The sequence below is a fragment of the Haliotis rubra genome, unplaced genomic scaffold (genome assembly GCF_003918875.1).
Source record: "Haliotis rubra isolate DU_JTF1 unplaced genomic scaffold, ASM391887v1 Scf1109, whole genome shotgun sequence".
Lineage (NCBI taxonomy): Eukaryota > Metazoa > Mollusca > Gastropoda > Lepetellida > Haliotidae > Haliotis > Haliotis rubra.
In genome coordinates, this window is record NW_025765014.1 from 174854 (window position 1) to 198340 (window position 23487).

General features: G+C 39.4%; 1 protein-coding gene across 2 annotated transcripts; it reads right to left on the bottom strand.

The window, feature by feature from the left end:
* Positions 1 to 1505: 1505 nt before the first annotated feature.
* Positions 1506 to 11853, bottom strand: LOC124287624 (baculoviral IAP repeat-containing protein 2-like). 2 transcript variants are annotated; one of them, XR_006901292.1, is made up of 2 exons: positions 11718 to 11853; positions 1506 to 1876 (listed from the first exon to the last, which is right to left on the bottom strand). XR_006901292.1 is itself a non-coding variant. In XM_046724125.1 (2 exons), the coding sequence occupies exons 1-2, from the start codon at positions 8183 to 8185 to the stop codon at positions 1870 to 1872; spliced, it is 900 nt and encodes a 299-aa protein (XP_046580081.1). In that variant the 5' UTR covers positions 8186 to 8275; the 3' UTR covers positions 1506 to 1869. The 2 variants fall into 2 exon arrangements, 1 of the variants encoding a protein (XP_046580081.1); XM_046724125.1 differs by lacking the exon at positions 11718 to 11853 and adding an exon at positions 7293 to 8275.
* Positions 11854 to 23487: the final 11634 nt, after the last annotated feature.

The window sequence follows — 23487 nt, forward strand, 5'->3', positions numbered from 1 at the left end:
TGATGCTGAATGAAGTGATGTGAAAGCTGAATCTGAATGAGGTATGTGAAGCTGAATGAAGGAATGAAGCTGAATGCATGAGGTATGTGAAGAATGAATGAAGATGGTATGTGAAGCTATGTGAATCTGAATGAGGTATGTGAAACTGAATGAGGGGAAGTCAAGCAGAATGAAAGTATGTGAAGCTGAATGAGGGTATGTGAAGCTATGTGAATAGCTGAATGAATCTGAATGAGGGAAGAAGCAGAGTGAGGATGTGAAGCTGAATGAGGGTATGCCAAGCTGTGAAGCTGAATGAGGGTATGTGAATCTGAATGATGATGGTATGTATGTGAATGATGTTATGCCAAACTGAGGGTATGAGGGCTGAATGAATTGTGTGCCAAGCTGAATGATGGTAGCAGAGTGAGGATGTGAAGCTGAATGAGGGTATGTCAGGCAGAATGAAAGTATGTGAAGCTGAATGAGGGTATGTGAAGCTATGTGAATCTGAATGAGGGTATGATGGTATGTGAAACTGAATGAGGGGAAGAAGCAGAGTGAGGATGTGAAGCTGAATGAGGGTATGTCAGGCAGAATGAAAGTATGTGAAGCTGAATGAGGGTATGTGAAGCTATGTGAATCTGAATGAGGGTATGTGAAACTGAATGAGGGGAAGAAGCAGAGTGAGGATGTGAAGCTGAATGAGGGTATGTCAGGCAAAATGAAAGCTATGTGAAGCTATGTGAATGTGAATGAGGGTATGTGAATCTGAATGAGGGTATGTGAAGCTATGTGAATCTGAATGAGGGTATGTGAAGCTGAATGAGGGTATGTCAGGCTGAATGAGGGTATGTGAAGCTATGTGAATCTGAATGAGGGTATGTGAATCTGAATGAGGGTATGTGAAGCTATGTGAATCTGAATGAGGGTATGTGAAGCTGAATGAGGGTATGAGAAGCTGAATGAGGGTATGTGAATGAAGGTATGTGTGAATGAGGGTATGTGAATCTGAATGAGGGTATGTGAATCTGAATGAGGGTATGTGAAGCTGAATGATGGTATGTGAATCTGAATGTTGGTATGCCAAGCTGAATGAACGTGTTTGAAGCTGAATGAGGGTACGTGCAACTGATTCAGGTTAAGTGGAGCTTAATGATGGCGTGAAGCTGTCACTGTGACTCCAGTCTGAAGGTGTTCCTCAACGACCATGTTCAATGCTGATCACAGATCATCAAAATAGAAATTGTTCCGCTTTATTACATATTTTAACAGGAAATTGTTTTGTTTTAAATTCACACATATACTGGCTTCAAAACTATAATTCGAATGTTGGCATTACCAAACAAATTAAAATGTATTGGACATGAGAGATCCGCGTCTTCAGCAACCCATGCTTGTCGCAAGCGGTGACTGACGTAATGGGGTGGACTGGCTTGCTGATGCGAGATCACAATCTCGTTTGCGGACATACGTCACAGAGATGGAATATTGCAGTATATGGCGTTAAACAAGAAACAAACAAATGTATTGAGCATGGTTGTATTTCACTAATTCATGTGCGAAGGATAACAGTTATGTAATCACGCCTTTGTTAAAGGTTAATCTGGGAAACCCTCGTGCGTGTTTGGTTGACAGAAACAAAATAAGGTAACGCCAAAACTGGTTCGTAGAAAACGCTTCCTTCGAAACACAGCTGACATCAGATTTTCCTAGGAAGATCTTCACGAACTACGCTGCAGCTTCAGTAACACCATCGTGACAACATGGACCACATCTACGACGTAAGTATGTAATTGCGTCTAATTAGCCAGGTCAGATCCTTGTGTCCACTTCCGGCGGTAACGATGAAGTGTGCTGAATCAGGATCTGTGATGGTCGTGGTCCGGCTCAGCAACTGGAACATGTAAGTAACGTTATGCTTTGTATAGCAACCTTGTCATAACACTCAACAAGCGTATCAAGTGACATACTCAACGCAATTCATTCTACAATATAACTTTCACCAGTGATTCATTCGGAATTGCACAGTCGACTTTGCTTTTAGTAGAGATTTAGTATTTGCTTTTAGTTTATCATACAGCATACCACATAGCAGATGCCCGACTGGTACACATTATACTGATTCCGAGCCGACCAGTCCTTGTTTTATCCCTTTAATACCTAGAGGCAGGCAGGGTAACAACAAGTCCCATCTTTTAACATCTTTTCGAAAAACGAGACCGGGACTCGAACCACCGACCTTTCTCCCCGGACATACAGACCCTCTATTCACTAAACCACAGCTCCTTCCACTATTTATCTTAAGTAGCCCAGTGGGGTTGTTGCCAATTGAGGAATTTTTCTCCCAAGAGCATCATATAATCGGAACAACTAAATATTTCTCATTTAGAACAAATCAAATAAAAAAACACACCCCTTTGCCCATGATATACACATTTCCTTAATGTTGTTATTATACCTTGATCCATTCAGTTTTCATTCATCAAAACAGTTAATGTATCAACGTACCAGAGCGCACATGAGCGTGAATGTGGTGATTACTTGTTGACTTCAACTTGATAATGCTGATATAATTTTCATATATTGGACATTATCAATACAGAGACTCTCATGAACATTATAATAAATAAATTTCCAATGACCTTGATATCTATAATATATTATATACTGAACATCATTGAAAACGCACCACCTGTAAATTTTGAAATATGGTAATAGGATTGTTTTGAGAGTGAAAATGAACGTTGGAATTGTTGTTAATAACACAAAAGACAATAAATAATGCTGTACAGTAAAGAACGGATTGCCTGAACACGTCATGGAACACATCACATGACAACAACAAAATACATGCACAACAGACACGAAAAGCACAAATTGCATGTGTAAAACATGCTGATTAGGGGTATAAATGTCCGTCGGCAAAAAACCGTTCTCATTTTAGCTGTACCTCCGCAAGTAAAGTTTATTTTGCAATGCCAAGATTGTCACCAGAAGAACGAGAACGGGGGCCGGGCATGTTGCAGGTTGGCACATCAAGCAGGATTATTGCCAGACGATTTGGTTGCCATCATTCTACCATCATAAGACTTGCCAACAGGTACCAACAAACAGGAACCACCAGGGACCGCCAACGTCCGGGCCAGGCACGTGTTACCACCGCTCGCCAAGATCGAGACATTGTTCGGAGCCATATTCGGGATCGTACGTTGCCGGCTGCCAGAACCGCCAACGCTGTCCAAGGCCGACGTGGTTTGATCAGTGCTTCCACCGCCCGACGCCGTCTCCGTGCGGGAGGATTACGATGTCGACGCCCTTATGTTGGACCCATCCTAACTGATAGACATCGCCGTGAACGCCGACGATGGGCTGAACAGCATCGTTTGTGGTTGTTACGACGTTGGCATGGTGTTGTGTTCTCCGACGAGTCACGTTTTGACTTGCGAAATGCTGACGGACGTCTACGAGGATGGCGTCGAAGGGGAGAACGTTACCATCAGGACTGTGTTGTGCAAACAGATCGATGGGGTGGAGAAAGCATTATGGTGTGGGGAGGATCAGTTATCATCACAAAACCGCTTTGGTAGTTTGTCGTGGCAGAGTGAATGCCCTTTACTACCGTGACACCATTCTTCAGAACAACGTCGTTCCCTTCTTTAACCAACATCAAGATCTGGACACATTTCAGCAGGACAATGCTCGAGCGCACACTGCACGTGTTGCAACAAAGTTTCTGGCAAACAACATTCCTCTACTTCCATGGCCTGCATTGTCACAAGATTTGTCTCCTATTGAACACTTGTGGGATTACATAGGCCACCGCCTCTCACGTCGCCCACAGATCAACAACCTTGGGGAACTTGAGAATGCCTTGCAACAAGAGTGGAATGCATTGCCTCAAAACATTATTCAGAGATTTATCAGTTCAATGAGGAGACGGTGCACAGCTTGTGTTGCTGCTAACGGTGGTCATACACGTTACTGACTTTCCAATTTGACTCCATCTTTCTTTCATGGTCAGCTGAATTAAAACTTCACTGTTTTGCTGGATTTGTTCTTGTTTCTTTTCTTTACCAATCATTAGACTACAAAAGTATGTAAAATTTACACCGATTGCTCATTTATGCTCTTGGAAATCCAAACTAATACAGGTGGTGCGTTTTCAATGATGTCCAGTATATATACCACTCAGCTGTTAGGTGTCGCAATCCCCCTACAGCAGTGGCCCTGGTATGCATTATACTCATGTATCACAAAGCCTCCAGTGACAAACAAGGCAGTGAAATTTAAATAAATGAAAAACAAAATTCAAAAACTGACCATCAACCTGATGTTTAAAACCAATAATTACTTACAATTAATAGAACATTTTCTAGGGTATTATATTCTTAAGGTAACTGAAAATTGCCAACAAAAACCCCATGAAATTAGACGTGTAGTGGAAGGAAGACATCTTGCGTGACTTATCAGCTGTAAATGGAAATATAATATTTTGAAAACCATTTTCTATTTTACGACTGGCAAATTATTGACATGACAATGATGTTAAGGGACATTCATCCAAACATCTGGCCGAATGCATTTGTGTTAATTAAATGAACAGACTTGATACAACATTCTCATCTGCAAAATACAAGAAAGGTTTGTAGAGAAACTTTAGACCATGGTACTTTTCCTACACAATATTTATCGGAAAAGTTTTAGTCTGGTATTGAATGATGTTCTATCTAGTAGTAGTAGTAGTGGGGAGTCGTCTTGGTCGTAGTCGTAGTCGTAGTATGTGTGTCTGGAAGGATAGGAGATGTTCAGTGCACTTTTCTAACCACTTAATAATGTACGTGTTCTGCTACATTTAGAGTTTTTTTTCAGAAACCTTTTTCATCTGTACAAAAGGGCGTGGTCAAGAAGGAATATATTGTTGTAGACATGTTCTTCTTTATTGTGGAATTGAGTCTTAGTGGACTTTAATTAACAAGATAAATTTACAAATGTCCTAAATTTGTAAACAAATAGCTATGACAATAAAGTGAGTACTTATATCCAGATCCTGTAAATTCCTTGTACAAAAATAGTTCGCAATGATCTACTTATAACAACAGGGAAAACGTCTGTAGAGTAACAGATGTGCTTACTATCTATCATACACATCACATATATAGGATAAAGACATGGAATGTTATATAAAGGCATGGGATTTTTTATATAACGTATTTGTTAATTTTACAAAAAGTATAAAATATAAAATAATTCGTTTTGCTATTGGACTGTGATCAGTAAGGACTATCAAACAAGGTTTATTCATGATGCCCATTTCTGGTGTCCCCCGCCGTGATGTTGCTGGAATATTGCTAAAAGCGGCGTAAAACCAAACTCAGTCAGTCAGTCAGTCAGTTATTCATGATGAGACCACGGTCCAATAGAGCATTGTCTGATGGGTCTTACAACTTCATAGTTTGACACCATTATATATACAAATACATGCTAGTTACGTTCTAACTTTGTGATCAACGTGTATTAACATTTGCATGAAGGTACAATTATCTATTGATATTTTGCTCTTGAATCATTATGCACTGGACATATCACAAAAGTGGTAATCATCTTCAGACCAACTTTTTTTCCCAAATACATGTACTACCAAGTCTAACAGTTCTACTATCATTGTATTATTTAGTTTTGAATTTGAAAGGTAAATAACAGCGACAAAACCCTTTCCACATCCACAACAAATTGCTGACATGTCTTTTGGAGTTACTTCACGTTTAGTGTCACACAATACTTTTCAAGAAAACTCTCAAATGTGATGTATGAAGAATGAAGTCTCAGTGACAGATACATCACTGTCATTGTGAAATAGGTTGTGTTTCAAAAAGCTAAAAGCAGCGACACCCTTTCAATAATCATGCTTAGTCGCTCATAAATTATAGAAGCAATGATTTAACAGCAAGTGTTTGTGCATCTAATATGCTTGGATAGTTCACTTACGTTAATAATCACTGAAGTATTTTGTTAAACCCCAAGATATGCCCATTTCATTTTACTGGATTTAAACGTTCCATAAAACATCTGGGCAAAGAGAGATATGTTGGTTCCAACAAATGTACCTCCAAATACCTTTCTAAACGATAAACCATTATATTGAATACAGTCCAAGAAAGGCTTTCTTAATATTTAAAGAATGTATTTGAGACAAGTACAATTGACACAATGTGGTTTCTCATAATCTGCTTGAGATGTTGCATTCTCAGGAGAAAGAACCCAGATCAGAACACATAACACGTTTTATGGATAATAACTCCTGTTTATTTTAATACCAATTTTCAGAGCTAATTCTTGCCCATTCATCAGGTAAACTTTGAACTTTAAAGCTTAAGGTATATCGATGATCAGAGATTGATCAATAGTGATCAAATATACGATTCCCTTCCATTGCCATACCCATCTGAGTTAGAAATATCAGAAACCCGTGAAATCCAATCATAGCTACATCCATGTCGAAAGATTCAGAGTGACAAGAAAAATATGTCAATTGTCCACTTTCCTTTCATATCGAGCAAGATTCTAGCCGCTACAATCCTTTGCGTCTGCATTTCACAACTGTTTGGGTACAATCGAAAATGTATGAAGAAATTATATTGAATTTGTTTTATATGTAATTGAAAATGGACGGAACAGTTGGCAAAATTGGCTATGTCTATTCAACCATTAATCACAACTTCTTACAGTTTCTGAAAAGTAATCTGGATACGTTTGAGCAAAAACTAATTGTTTCAATGAAGACAGAGGTAAGACATGACCCTTACCATGTTTGAAATTTACATTTCTACCAAACAAATACACTTATTGATCAACTGAGTTTCAAATATAGGATCATTATGATAGTTGCGATCTTTATGTTTTCAAAGTTTCAAATTAGATAATGTTTTAAAAAGCAGATGTTTGATATTAACTTACATGTTTTGCAGCATTGTGACCATACTAGATTAAGTTCTCATATTTTCGTGAAATACTTTGAACACAACAGTGCCCTATATGGTTTAGTTCTTAAAGTAGTTTATTTTATCACTGTTCACTCGATGTCATAACAAGTGACTTTTAATTAATACATCACTTACCACTAAACAACATCAAAACACACGCCCTTGATGGACTTACATTTGATACGGTTAATTTTTATCAAGAAGGATTCTTCTAATTCATGTTCTCAGAATATCAGACCGCCGTAGTCGATGGTCTTTAGTGTACCAGTGTTTATACCTTCGTATTGTAGTTCAGGGCTATCCTGCCAGTAAATGTTGTGAACGACTCACCTGCCTGACTCAACCATGTAAGCTGTTATGTCCTGAAGCATCTCCTCCCCGAGACACAGCCTTATGTACGGACATGTAGGGAAGCATCTGGCGTGCTCCATCCACGGGTCATCTCCAGCTTGCCACCCGTACACCTTACCCCTACAGTACCCGCACTTCACACGGTCAGGCTTGGTGTCCTGGGGCTCGTGATAAAACCCTGCACGTGCAAGATCTTCAGGTGAAACCGTGGACTCTTCTGGCCATTTGGAGAAGGTTGCTAGACGATGAACTTCACGGGTAAAGTCTGGGACAATGGGAGGAGATGGAACTTCAAAAGGAGATGGAACTTCAGATGGAGCTTTGTTCTGGATATTTGAGAGCGTATTAAGAGCCTCTGAGGGAACTATAATGTCTTGCGGTGGTTTAAGGGGTAAGCCTGACGTTCCTGCTAGTGCTTCTTCTGTTGAAGTGTGTGCATTAGGTAATACACTACCTTGGATTTCGCAACACGGAACTAACGCATGACTGTTCCCCCTTCCTTGATATGTTGTTTCTGCGACCTCTTTAGGGTTTCCTTGACTTAACGGAATATTTCCCACTTCCTTGCCCTGGAGGAACCTGCAGTAAGGGAAGTGACTCTGGTGTTCTGTAAGGGGGATATCATCCAGTTTCCACATCTTGAGCACCCCAAGGCAGAAGGCACATTTCACACGATCGCCACTTCCGGTGTAAAAGAAACCAGCTTCGGCTAGCCTGGCAGGATCCTGTGAGGACGACGACGGCCATTTTGTGTACGTCATGAGCCGCATTGTCTCGTGCCTCATCATCTCCGCCGTGGCCATCTCCGTCGCTGTATCGTCCCTGTCACAGCTCGCACTACCAACCTTGCAATAACTACTGAAGAACGACATATGTAATCTCTCGAATAGTAACCTTGCAGTTTTATTCGAAGTAAAATCTTTGGCAATTCTTGAAATAAAACTGCAAATCCAGATGCAGGATTAAGTTAATATGTTTTTTAGAAATCACATATTTTCAGACACGCACCAGGACGATAACACCTATCTACCAGACTCGTCACATACATCACCCGTGATGGCGATTTGCCGCACTGCACATATACCAACCCCTGCACACTGAAGCCATCCTACAGGTCTGCGTGCAGTTCTGGGTTATGTGGCTCAAACAGAAAAATCCCCTCCTGGCCTTTCCACAGCTGCATGACATCATGCTGAAAAGCTGTGCATATTCATGAGGGAATTTCCCAGGGAATATTGTGGGTGAAGTTTGTTATGGAAGATCCGAGATGTGTGCCCATGTCTACAACAGCAATGCTATGTCAATAGTTACATCAATGTCTATAGTACCAGCTGTGCTTTCACTACAGACATAAGCACGCATTTTGGGTGAGGATTAGCGATCTAATATGTAATTGGTAACATTGCCTGGTTAAATTGCTGGACAATTTATAGAATTGATGTGAGCATTGTGAACTGTATGAAGGTATTTCACTCCACGACGTCCATGAATATATACGTGCTGTAGTTCCAAGTGTTGTCGATGTAAACAGACGTATATTGATACAGACAGCACATACATTAAGTGTTGTTTAACGACTTTACGCAATCAGCTTCCCGTTATTGCACCCAGTTTGAACTTAGATAATTAGAGGGATAATGGACACAACGATTTGCAGAAACACAGAACAATTGTAGGATGAATGAAGGAATGGAAAGGAAGAAGAACAAAGACTATCTTAGAATCTATTGCCTTCAAACTGTCCTTCGTGAAAATACGACCACGAGTGTCTTATAATGGTTCCTTTGCCAATGCTGTTCTTGATGACAATAAACAAATTATAATTTGTGCTTCAGATATGTGTTTTGGTAGTGATCCTTATACCTTTGTCAAGCAAGAGTGAAGTAATACTGTAGAGTACAAGGGTCCCATTTAAGAAATTATCTTGATGCATTTTAATGTTGGATGTAATAAATCTACACTATTAGGCTTCAATATTAGTGCTAATCTATGACCCTAATAATTATACCACTGCTTCCACACTAAGCATGAGTAAGATACATTTCATAATAACAAATGTTTCATAGATTATGTAGATATTCAGACTCAGACTCAGACTAGTTTATTCAATACTACAGGCCTTATGACCTAAGGTACAATTACAGCAGAATATTATATTTTGTCACGTGGAGGTGATATAATACACAAAACTTATAATTAAGAACGGAGTGGATTAAATACATGCTTCAAATATAATGATAGTAATTTGATTGTTTGTGGATTTTGTGAAGAAATAAGTTTGATGAAGTTACATTTGTTTGGCACAACAGAAGTTAACCAAGGTAAATATTTCATTCGAAGTGCAGAATATTTTGGACAGGAAAATAGTACGTGAACTTCATCTTCGATGTTGAGATCCATGCAATGTTCACAGCAGATGGTATAGTCGTACTGTTGTTTCTCCTTCCTGTATGCATTTACCTTCAGATTGTTCAATGCTATTCTGAATTTACAGAATGCACGTACCAAAGACTTGTCTTGGAGACAAGTAATATATGTTTCTGTGTTAAAATCAGTTTTAAATCCAGAGTATAATGACAGATAACCTGAGGTAGAAATAGACAAATGTCAATCCTGGATAAAGATATCCTGTAACCTTTGTCTGAAAGTGCTGATAAATGACTTCTCGTCACCAACTTGTTGTGATAACCAGGTCCATGCGAAACCTATTCTTTACTTCTCATGGATTACAGACTGGCAACAGAATGTAGGGTCCTTGAGGTAACGAATATATGGCATGTCAGCTTATAGTCATGTACATGTAAGCATTTCTCACGCGGGAAGTTAATACCTGCTAACCCTCAAGGTGGCAAGTGTCAGCATGTGTAACAAGTCCCTCCCTGTGAACCAGATTGATACAAAGCTCTCAGTGGTGGTCACGTCATATTAATGCGCTACGAGGAAGTCTGCGACAGTAATCTTTTTAAATCAACACTTGACCACTTCATTATCATATGTTAAATACTTTGATGATCTTTAAGACATGTCCTTTTATCAGAATATTCTCTGCTGTCATTGCGCAACTGGAATTGGAATTGGAGGTAAACAGATGTGTTAGGTACCCCAGTGTATCACGTACAGTGAACCCTTGTATCATGTACCCTGGTGTATCACGTACCCTGTTGTATCATGTACCTGCTGAAATAAGTCTAAGGTTGGATCATGTACCCCGGTGCATGACGGACTCACCATGTATCATGTACCTAACCGTATCATGTACCTTGTGTGCCACTCTTCCTGGTGGACCGTGTACCCTTGCGCATGGCGCCTCTTGTGCATCGTGTCCCTTGCATCGTGTATCAAGTTAAGTGGTCTACCTTTGTGGAACACGAGTACCAGTATATCATGTACCCTGGTGTATCAAACAAACTGCAGCTGGTCCATCTTGCGCACTGTTGTATCAAGTACCCGAGTGTATCACGTACCTTAGTGTATCACTTTACCGAATGACTAATGTTCCTGGGTTATTGTGTGTACCCTAATGCACCAGATGCCTTTTCTGCATAACGTACTTAAGTATATTCAGTCACCCTGGTACATCACGTGTCCCATTGAATCAGTTACCCTGGTACATCACGTGTCCTAGTGAATCAGTTACCCTGGTACATCACGTGTCCTAGTGCATCAGTTACCCTGGTACATCACGTGTCCTAGTGTATCAGTTACCCTGGTACATCACGTGTCCCAGTCCCAGTGCATCAGTTACCCTGGTACATCAAGTAATCAGTTACCCTGGTACATCAGTGAATCACCTGGTCCGTAGTGAATCAGTTACCCTGGTACATCACGTGTCCCAGTGAATCATTGGTACACCAATCAGTGAAGTTACCCTGGTACTTGGTATCCTGGTACATCACGTGTCCTAGTGAATCAGTTACCCTGGTACATCACGTGTCCCAGTGAATCAGTTACCCTGGTACATCACGTGTCCTAGTGAATCAGTTACCCTGGTACATCACGTGTCCTAGTGAATCAGTTACCCTGGTACATCACGTGTCCTAGTGCATCAGTTACCCTGGTACATCACGTGTCCCAGTGAATCAGTTACCCTGGTACATCACGTGTCCCAGTGAATCAGTTACCCTGGTACATCACGTGTCCTAGTGCATCACGTACCTTGGCACAACACATTCTTAGGTGTATCACGTACCTTGGCACAACACATACCTAGGTGTATCACCTATAATGCTGTATCACCGACATCTACATAGGTGATCTTGTGTATCACAAACCCTGGCTGCTATCACTATGACTCGATATATATATCTGATTACTTGTCTGAGGTCTAAAATGATCAGCTGCATTTGAAATATCAATAGAAACTCTCACCAAATGAACTGTCTGCTAGAAATCTCATGCCCATACCTTAACACGGTCCAGAGTCTGTGTTGACACTCCATCACTCCAAGTATGGTAACACAATCCACATATCTAGCATTACATGAACGAGAGCAATGGTCACGGCTAGCAGCTCTTCTGTCTGGCAGAGCCACGAGAGAGTTGGGTTTTCCCAGTCAAGACCCTATTTTTAGCTCGACCCTGGATGGTTTTCCCGACCAACCTCAACACTGCCACTAGCTTTAAGAGGTTTATGCTGTCATGCCAACTGTCATTTGATACAAGGATAAGTAGGCGAATAAATATTTTAGCATATACAACTCATTGTCGAAGCCGTTAAAACAACTGTGTCAAGTTCAGTTGTTCTGCTAGACTGTACTAAAATATACTGAAAATGAAACAGAAAAGTACAGTTAATACAGTAAGAGTTGGTAAGACATAAGCATTTAATGATAACAATTTTCACAAACAGTTTTAAAAGTTATACACAGTTATAACACGAACGTATTTTTCAAAATCGTTTAACCGATAAATAACGATAAAACAGTTCCCACAAATAGACAAAATATCAGTTATGAATAGATTTCATTGTGCGATGTCGACAATACCATATATAAGCACGTATTGTTTGAATCGTTTAAGCAGGGCTTACTCCTCCTGAAGGTTATAAATACACATTGCTTATGACAAGAAATTGTTGGTATGTATATACTGCATATACTATCCTCCTGAAGCACCTATAACGAGACCTTTGCAAAATCAAATATACAAAAGACCTGCTAGAAAGACGAAGACTAAGGTTTCTGTCTATAGTTTATTATCATGTACAATTTATGAACAAATAGTTCTACGTGTTTTCATTTTTCAATTATATGACAATCCCATCGGTCACTTTAGGCAGCATATATAATCGAGCACAATACATGAAATGTAAGATTACAGAATTGTTAAACGTATCACCAATTTAATTTTTTCCCTTTTCTTTGTTGGTTCTTTCTTTAAAACATTTTTGGTTTACAGCTAAGACGCGTACACTGTCCAGCTTTTTTAATATACTAGATCTGCTTCCCATTAAACTGCATATGTACGTAACAAAGTTTATTGCACTCTTATACAGAACATACTTACTAGACAAGCTTAAAGCGGCGGTCACATCTTACGGACACGCACGTAGTTGACCGTAGTGGGGGAATGAACGTAGTAGACAGTAATAGACCGTAGTAGACCGTAGTAGACCGTACTTGTGAGTGAGTTGGAGAGTTTAGTTTTACGCCGCACTCGGCAAAATTCCAGCTATATGGAGGCGGTCTGTAAATAATCGTGTCTGGACCAGACAATCCAGTGATCAAGAGCATGAGCATCGATCTGTGCAATTGGGAACCGATGACATGTCAACCAAGTCAGCGAGCCTGACCACCCGATCCCGTAAGTCGCCTCTTAGGACAAGCATGGGTTACTACGTTCAAATGAGTTACGGTCACCAATGTTCATGACCGTAAATGACCTGTACATAACAGATTTTTACACTCTCACACAGAATATACTCTTAGACACTGCACCCTCCTGTGTAACATGTACATAACAGATTATTACTCTCACACAGAACATACTCTAGACCAGCTCAACACTGCACCCTCCTGTTCAACAGATTATTGCCGTAGATATAACATGTACTTAACAGATTATTACTCTCTCACACAGAACATACTCTCTAGACCAGCTCAATTTGCACCCTCCTGGTAACATGTACATAACCAACAGATTGCACTCTCCAACATGGTACATTTAACAGATTATTCTCTCTCACACAGAACACTCTAGACCAGCTCAACACAGCACCTCCTGTGTAACATGTACATAACAGATTATTACTCTCACCACAGAACATACTCTCTAGACCAGCTCAACACTGCACCCTCCTGTGTAACATGTACATAACAGATTATTACACTCTCACACAGAACATACTCTCTAGACCAGCTCAACACTGCACAGTCTCCTGTGTAACATGTACATAACAGATTATTACACTCTCACACAGATTAGCTCAACACTGCACTGTGTAACATGTACATAACAGATTATTACTCTCACACAGAACATACTCTCTAGACCAGCTCAACACTGCACCCTCCTGTGTAACATGTACATAACACTCTACACAGAACATACTCTCTAGACCAGCTCAACACTGCACTGTGTAACTACATAATAGATTACACAGAACATACTCTCTTTAGACCAGCTCAACACTGCACCCTCCTGTGTAACATGTACATAACAGATTATTACTCTCTCACACACAGAACATACTCTCTAGATCTGCTAAACACTACACTCTCCTGTGTAACATGTACATAACAGATTATTACACTCTCACATAGAACATACTCTCTAGACCAGCTCAACACTACACCCTCCTGTGTAACATGTACATAACAGATTATTACTCTCTCACACAGAACAACATCTGCTCAACACTGCACTCTCCTGTGTAACATGTACATAACAGATTATTACTCTCTCACACAGAACATACTCTCTAGATCTGCTCAACACTGCACTCTCCTGTGTAACATGTACATAACAGATTATTACTCTCTCACACAGAACATACTCTCTAGATCTGCTCAACACTGCACCCTCCTGTGTAACATGTACATAACAGATTATTACTCTCACACAGAACATACTCTCTAGATCTGCTCAACACTGCACTCTCCTGTGTAACATGTACATAACAGATTATTACTCTCTCACACAGAACATACTCTCTAGATCTGCTCAACACTGCACTCTCCTGTGTAACATGTACATAACAGATTATTACTCTCTCACACAGAACATACTCTCTAGATCTGCTCAACACTACACTAGATCTGCTCACCCTCCTGTGTAACATGTACATAACAGATTATTACTCTCTCACACAGAACATACTCTCTAGATCTGCTCAACACTGCACTCTCCTGTGTAACATGTACATAACAGATTATTACTCTCTCACACAGAACATACTCTCTAGATCTGCTCAACACTACACCCTCCTGTGTAACATGTACATAACAGATTATTACTCTCTCACACAGAACATACTCTCTAGATCTGCTCAACACACACCCTCCTGTGTAACTCAACACTACACCCTCCTGTGTAACATGTACATGTACATAACAGATTATTACTCTCACACAGAACATACTCTCTAGATCTGCTCAACACTGCACCCTCCTGTGTAACATGTACATAACAGATTATTACTCTCTCACACAGAACATACTCTCTAGACCAGCTCAACACTGCACCCTCCTGTGTAACATGTACATAACAGATTATTACTCTCTCACACAGAACATACTCTCTAGATTACACTGCACCCTCCACATGTACAGAACATCACACAGAACATACTCTCTAGATCCGCTCAACACTGCACTCTCCTGTGTAACATGTACATAACAGATTATTACTCTCTCACACAGAACATACTCTCTAGACCAGCTCAACACTGCACCCTATATTGCAACATGACACAGTTTATTGCACTCTTACTGAACATACTCACTAGATCTGCTTAATTCTGCAACATGTACATGAGAAATACAGATAATTTTGACTGTAACGCACCTAGTGAACTGAACAGTTTGGAATATTCACTGTAAAATGTCTATAACAAAATAACAGCACATTACTGAGATGTGTGAGATGCTGGAGGGCTACTTTACACAGGGATATTGATTGAGTCCGGGACTGCCCGATCGCCAGAAATAACTGTCCGGGTTTCCCAGTCTCTGTGTGACCACATGGCGTTCTTCACAGTGCTAGACACGTATAAACACATCTTATTACTGCAGGTGCAGTCTGGTTGTCCATAAAATCGACGTATTGAAGTAAGCCTCAGAGCAGATTGTGTGTTTGTGAGACCAACTGCTTCAGAGCAGTATACTTGTTTTCAAGAGCAGCGTGACAGTTTAATATTAGATAGATGGGTTTCGACTCATATAGGTTTGGTTATAGATCTTAGGTTAGATGAAAGAATATTCAATGAAAGCTTTCATCTGTTCAGAATATAAAGACTACATGCACCCCGTCTCAGTATATCTTAAATCAAGCAAAAATGAGAAAAACCGTCGAATAGGAATTATAAAGTTGTAAGAGTTATCTAGTTACACACTGTTTAATTATCTGTTAAAAAGACACATGCAACTTGCTGTTTAGGTGAGAGGTACTCCACGTATCAGTCTGTTTGATACAAATTAACCGCGGTACCTTTCTGTACACACAAATGTACAAGGGTAATGAATTTACAGCACTTATCATTGCCTTACCCCTTAGCATCCCGACACTGCACTGCCTTCGTGTGTGCGCGTGCGTGCGTGCGTGCGTGTGTGTGTGTGTGTGTGTTTTCTTTCAGTCATGAAGAAAATATTTCCAGAACGTGCCTTGTGTCTTAAAATCTACAGTAGTTTTTCCTGCATATTCCATCGTATATCATTTTGCATGATGTTTAAATATGAATGTTTACTAATTGATACCGACAGCAAATGTTATATGCATGCATGTGAACTTTCACCTGTGGAAATCCCAGCTGGGGCCTGGCGACATTCAGCTCGGGGAAAACCCACTGGCAGGCTTAGTTCAAGCTGGCCGGGGTTGTTCACCGCATTAAACACGATGTGGATTCACTACAGGTGCATCGTACAGGTGAGCTCTCTCTTACTGTCATTAGTATAATCTCCACGATTTCCATTGACCATGAGCATACCACGTTGTTTTACCAGTGCCACCAGTAGTACTTGTGCTATGGAAACCAAGAAGGGACATTGTCGCGTTGACAAAAGCAAAAGTGTCAAACTTAACCCAAACACGACATTTGGGTATTCTCGTGTTTTGAATAATATTAATTATTTTGAATACAGGGCGACACTGTGATAACGCGACATTTTAGGATCAAATATGCCATGTTGTTGCCCTGTCACAAAAGGCCATACAATCTGAGACAAAGCGACAGTGTCCCAGCAGACTTCCCATGCTGTAAGAGGCGATGGGGTAGCCTAGTGGTTAAAGCGTTGGCTTGTCACGCCGAAGACCCGGGTTCGATTCCCCACATGGGCACAATGTGTTAAGCCCATTTCTGGTGTCCCCCGCCGTGATATTGCTGGAATATTGCTAAAAGCGGCGTAGAACTAAACTCTGTCTGTCCCATGCTGTAAAGTTTGCAGTATTTTCTGATATGTTTGTTCCTTGATTCGATGCTTGTGTTTGGTACAGTATTATCTATGGTGATACCATGCAACATGTAATATGATAATATTTGGTTTTATGCATACATGTGACATGATGTGACCTGATTTCATGCATACATGTGACATGATGGTCTATGATTCCATGCATACATGTGACTTGAATTGCCCTGGTTTCATGCATACATTTGGCATGATGAGACATGATCACGTGACATGATGTGACATAATTTCAAGCACACATGTGACAATATGGCACCTGATTTCATGCATTCATGTGACATGAAGTGCTCTGGTTGTATGCATACACTGGGCATGGTGGGACATGATCATGGCATACATTTGACATGATGTGACATAATTTCAATGATACAGGTGACATTATGTGACATAATTTCAATGATACAGGTGACATTATGTGACCTGAGTTCATGCATACATGTGTCATGCTGTGCCCTGGTTTCATGCAGATATGTGACATGATATGACCTGATTTAATGGATACATGTGGCGTAATGTGACATCATATCGTGGATTCATGTGACAACATGTGACATGGTTCAATGTATACATGTCACATGATGTGACCTAATTACGAGCATATATGTGGCGTGATGCGGCATGATTACGTGTATACACGTGCCCTGATTTTATGCATACATAAAGGATGCATACGTTTGGCCAAGTACTCGAGAAAGAGATACTTTGGTGAGCACCTTGAAGAACACTTCCGCCTTTGTCCCCAGGACATGAAAACTGTCGGTTTAACACAGCGCTTGTTGATATTTCCCTCAGATAGAAGTGAAGAGGTAGCCATGATCCTGCAGTTATATGGTGGTAGCTGTCATATATTGCAGTGATAATATTTTGGAATCAAAAGCAGGTTCTCCAGACTACAACACTATTCCTAATATTTTATGAGGAGTAACAGAAGCAAAATAAGCCCCAACTTTAGGACTTTATGAAAGTGTTTGACCTGGTGTCTAGACCTAAATTACAGAAAGGTTTACAATCATGGAATAACTTTACAATATATCCTAACTTTGCAGTCTATATACAAATATATTCAAGCAAATGTAAATGTAAATGATACTAACTGGACTTTCATTTTGGGACTAGGACCCGGCTGTGTTTTCAGTCGGGTATTATTCATTTCTTCGCAAAAATAAATTAGCAATTGAGTAGCGTTGTCCTGTGGCCCTGGTGTCCAGATCCACCCTGAACGGTTAACACGGTGTGATATCTGACACAGCGTTTGGGAAACAAACGTGTCAGTCTGCTTTCGTAATGATGACCATTTGGATCTTAATTGGTTGAGAGCAGCACCATTGTTTTTTTTAGAAAGAGGATTTTTTTTCTAAACACAAGGAATGGGAATATAGTGGACAAGCACTTGCTTGTAGGCCTTCATGCCACAAACAGATTGATGTTCACTAAACCGCTGTTCTGTTCCGTAATATAAGTACATGGATGAAACTTTTACTAAATCACTATCTTGGTCATGTAAACAATGTGAGTGTAAAAGGTGGGAAAATATTAGATGGTGTTTTTATATGTTTTAAGTACTTAATCCATCACCATTTTATGTATTTTCAAAAATACTTGACACATATATAATATTATAATGTTATACAGTGGAGCAGAAACGAGGGGAGTACATCATGAACTGTGTACATATATTAACCTGTTACAGCTTCCCGTCAGTATCTTCGTACAATATGGGCCAGAATCATGATTTTCTCTTGATGCAAATTAAACCTAAATAATGAATATATTATAACTTTTAGTAACGTTATGGCACATTCTAGATACCATTCCAAGCGTCTTAGAAATGTACTATGAACTACACTGTTTACTAACGAAAATGGGGGATATTTGACATATTTGAAAATAAAACAACAGAAAAGATAAATATAATTTCATTTTACAGTGGAAACACTATGATAATCTTTAAGAATAATATGTAGCACTAGCTTAATTAATCTTTATTACTAGACACGAATTTTATGAATTAATGTTGTCCACTAACAAATACACGGTAAAATATGTGCACAAATGTGAATTAAAAAAAAATGGCATCCCCAGTCTCCGACTACCTGTACTGCCAATGGTACATGGACTTATGACTTACAATACTGGATGAATTAAGTTGATGATACGTGTTACTGTTACATCACCAACTGGGGGCGGTGGGGTAGCCTTGTGGCTAAAGTGTTGGCTCGTCACGCCGAAGACCAGGGTTCGAATCCCCACATGGGTACATTGTGTGACGCCCATTTCTAGTGTTTCCACCGCCGTGATGTTGCTGGAACATTGCTAAAAGCGGCGTAAAACCAAACTCAGTCAGTCAGTACATCACCAACTGCTGATGTGGAGATTGTTTCTGCTGTCATTGCAGTTTAATGTCCGTATTAACAGGGTTTTACTTTTCATGCTTATCATTCATGTCACCCCCAACATATGCACACATGGCACACCTTCGTACACCAGTAGAGCTGTATGTCCGTATTAACAGGGTTTTACTTTTAATTCTTATCATTCATGTCACCCCCAACATATGCACACATGGCACATGTTCATACACCAGTACAGCTGTGTGTCCGTATTAACAGGGTTTTACTTTTCATGCTTATCATTCATGTATCCCCAACATATGCACACATGGCACACGTTCATACACCAGTACAGCTGTGTGTCCGTATTAACAGGGTTTTTCTTTTCATGCTTATCATTCATGTATCCCCCCACATATGCAAACATGGCACACCTTCGTACACCAGTACAGTTGTATGTCCGTATTAACAGGGTTTTACTTTTCATGCTTATCATTCATGTAACCCGCAACATATGCACACATGGCACACGTTCATACACCAGTGCAGCTGTTTGTCCGTATTAACAGGGTTTTACTTTTAATTCTTATCATTCATGTAACCCCCAACATATGCACACATGGCACACGTTCATACACCAGTACAGCTGTTTGTCCGTATTAACAGGGTTTTACTTTTCATTCTTATCATTCATGTCACCCCCAACATATGCACACATGGCACATGTTCAAACACCAGTAGAGCTGTGTGTCCGTATTAACAGGGTTTTACTTTTCATGCTGATCATTCATGTAACCCCCAACATATGCACACATGGCGCACGTTCATACACCAGTACAGCTGTTTGTCCGTATTAACAGGGTTTTACTTTTCATGCTTATCATTCATGTCACCCCCAACATATGCACATATGGCACATGTTCAAACACCAGTACAGCTGTGTGTCCGTATTAACAGGGTTTTACTTTTCATGCTGATCATTCATGTAACCCCCAACATATGCACACATGGCACACGTTCGTACACCAGTACAGCTGTTTGTCCGTATTAACAGGGTTTTACTTTTCATTCTTATCATTCATGTAATCCCCAACATATGCACACATGGCACACGTTCGTACACCAGTAGAGCTGTTTGTCCGTATTAACAGGGTTTTACTTTTCATGCTTATCATTCATGTCACCCCCAACATACGCAAACATGGCACACCTTCGTACATCGATACAGCTGTGTGTCCGTATTAACAGGGTTTTACTTTTTATGCTTATCATTCATGTAACCCGCAACATATGCACACCTGGCACACGTTCATACACCAGTACAGCTATGTGTCCGTATTAACAGGGTTTTACTTTTCATGCTTATCATTCATGTCACCCCAATGGCACACGTTCATACACACATGCAAACACCCACGTGTTCCTCTATCTTCGACCAAACACGTCTGTGTTGACGCAGTCAATACATTTGTTGGCAACAAGTCTAAGGCATCGCGACATTGTCAACGTCACATATGGTGAGTCCGTCATCTCCTCAACATAATCTCAAGGCGTGAAGCAACTGAAATTGAACGAACGAACGAAAGAATGAATGAATAATAGGAAATGTGTGATTTGATATTAGCAATACACTGACTATATTGATTTGAATCTTCGCTATATATGTCCAGTATACATAGGGGATGATTAAATACCTTTTTTTGAACATTCAATGCCAAACAACAGTATACTGTGAATTGTTGTCCAGGTTTTATTGATGCTGTTATATACTGGTAAACTGCAGGCTTTTCCACGCCTGGTTAAACCAGAAATAGAGTAGTTAAACTATGTATGTTTGACTAGGTCTGACTGAACATGTAATAAATTAAAATATCCACGTTTGTCTAAGAATATACAGTTACACTGTCCATGTTTCTCGGGGAGCATGAAGCAATAAAGTAATGGTAAACTGTCCGTGTTTGTCGAGGAGAATGAATCTGTGATATACTGGTGAACTGTCCATGTTTGTCAAGCTGCATGAAGCAGCAGTGTACTGATACATCTACAGTTTCCAATAGTATACTGGTAAAGTTCTTCATGTGTGTGCAACATGTTTAGGGCAGTATGAAGAAGTAATATTATGGAAAATTAGATACTATTTTAAGACTGTCCGAGAGAAGCGGTAGTGAAAAATAGCAAGCGGATGCAAATAATTTTCTTTTTGATATGAGAGATCAATATCAAATAATTTCATATATTACACGCTCATCTTTCAAAATAGGACAGTCTGTTTGTTTGGTTCATTTCACATTATATAGTATCCAGTATATGCCTTTTCCCTCTATGGTGGCAACAGCTTTCAACACAAATCCTGATCTTCGATAAGCAACAGGGTTTCATCAGTGTCACGCCAGTGTCACATCAAGCATAGTAAAGTTGCAACACACCAGTCTTTTCACGACAGTCATTGGGAAACCACTAAGCTGTGAGGATTTTCGCTGTGTTCCCCCGTCTTCTGTCCGCCATTATTTTCCATTCCTAGGTGAATCAATAAACAGTTATCTGTACTAATTTTTCCCCGCCGATGTGAAACACTCTGCCCTTATGGGATGAAAAAAACACTCTCTTACTTTCCACAATCATAAACAAATCTGGTCAGCATGATCATTCTTCATCTTCTATTAAGAAAGATGTTTCTGAAGCAAAGCGACTTGGTCCACATCATAACATATCATAAAATAAATATACAATCAATCTCTTTGATATTTTATAGCTATATCTGATTTTTTTTCGAAACTGGTGATGAGAAACACATAAAATGATGGCCTTACAAGCTTCCAGATCACACAGGATTTGTATATAATAATAATCTTTATTTGCACTGAAAAGGCCACAGGCCTATAGTACATAAAGGTATGTTACATTTGAGAGGAATTTAGATCGGGTAATCATAGCATAGTAAATGATCATTGAAATATTTTGTAGAAGAACTGGATTTTTACTACTTAACAGTGAGGAGAATTATATCATATTTTGATGGACTTAGTAATATCTTTTAATATATTTTGTTCACAACCGGTCATAAAATGGACATATTAGGAGGAAATGTAATTCATCTTCTATTTCGTTTAAATTACAAAGTGTACATAATCTATTTTCTCTTTTTACATTCATATATCTGCCTCTTTCAATCAACAAATCACGAGAAGAACATCTGAATCGTGCCAGTGCTATTCTAAACTTTGTAACATTAACACAGGATAGATATGACTCAAGGACTATGACAATTTTAGCAATGAATAAAACATGCATTTATTTGATAAGGATATCCTTTCACACCATGTTTGGATATACATATCTTTTAGTCTTGACAACATTATATTATAACACTTCATGGGTAAGCGATTTGAAGGCATAATCAACAGTTTTAGCCAGTACTTAATAACTTTAATGCTTGTAAGAATGTGCATTGGATACCTACCGCATTCACCAGAAATCACTGCGTTGATAGTGTTCATTTTAACTCCGAGGAATTTTTCGCATGCGTATAAATGGATTTTTTCAATTTCGTCAAATTTTGTTATTCCCCATATTTCGGCCCCATTGATAAAATTGGACTGACTTTGGCATCAAATATTTTAAAGAATGAAAAGAAGTTAATATTACCAAGTACACTCAACTGTTTCATAATTCCAATTAATGCTTTTGTCCCTGTAACGCTGCATATTTTACATGCATCGTCCATGACAGGCCACTGGTGAAATATAGTCCCAAATATTTATAAAAGCCAATACACTTCAGCTTCATACCTTTATATAACCAGTTTTCCTTTTTAGACAATTTGCCTCCATTTTTGAATACAACAATTTTCGTTATTCTCTATTTACAGTTAATTTCCATTTATCGCAGTAACTTTCAAGTTCATTAATTTGATTCTGTAAGCCATTAATCGTGCTTGAGAACAGGGTTTGTATAAACTTGGTACTCTTATCATCAGATACAACTGTGTTTTATCTGACAGAATATGTAAGCAAACTTTAGTTACTACTTAAATACCCAAACAGTTCAACCTTCCCAGGAATATTGTAAATAGTAGCTATTTAAGATGGATGGATGCATATATGCATGCATGTTCAAAAACATGCAAAAAACATAAATATATACAAATACAAGTGTGTGTGTGTGTGTGTGTGTTAATGTCTAATCGTTTTACTCATTAAGGGTAATTATGATGACAATTTC

Excerpts from the sequence above, each read along its gene's own strand:
- LOC124287624 (XM_046724125.1), bottom strand. The coding sequence starts at position 8,185 with ATGTCGTTCTTCAGTAGTTATTGCAAGGTTGGTAGTGCGAGCTGTGAC.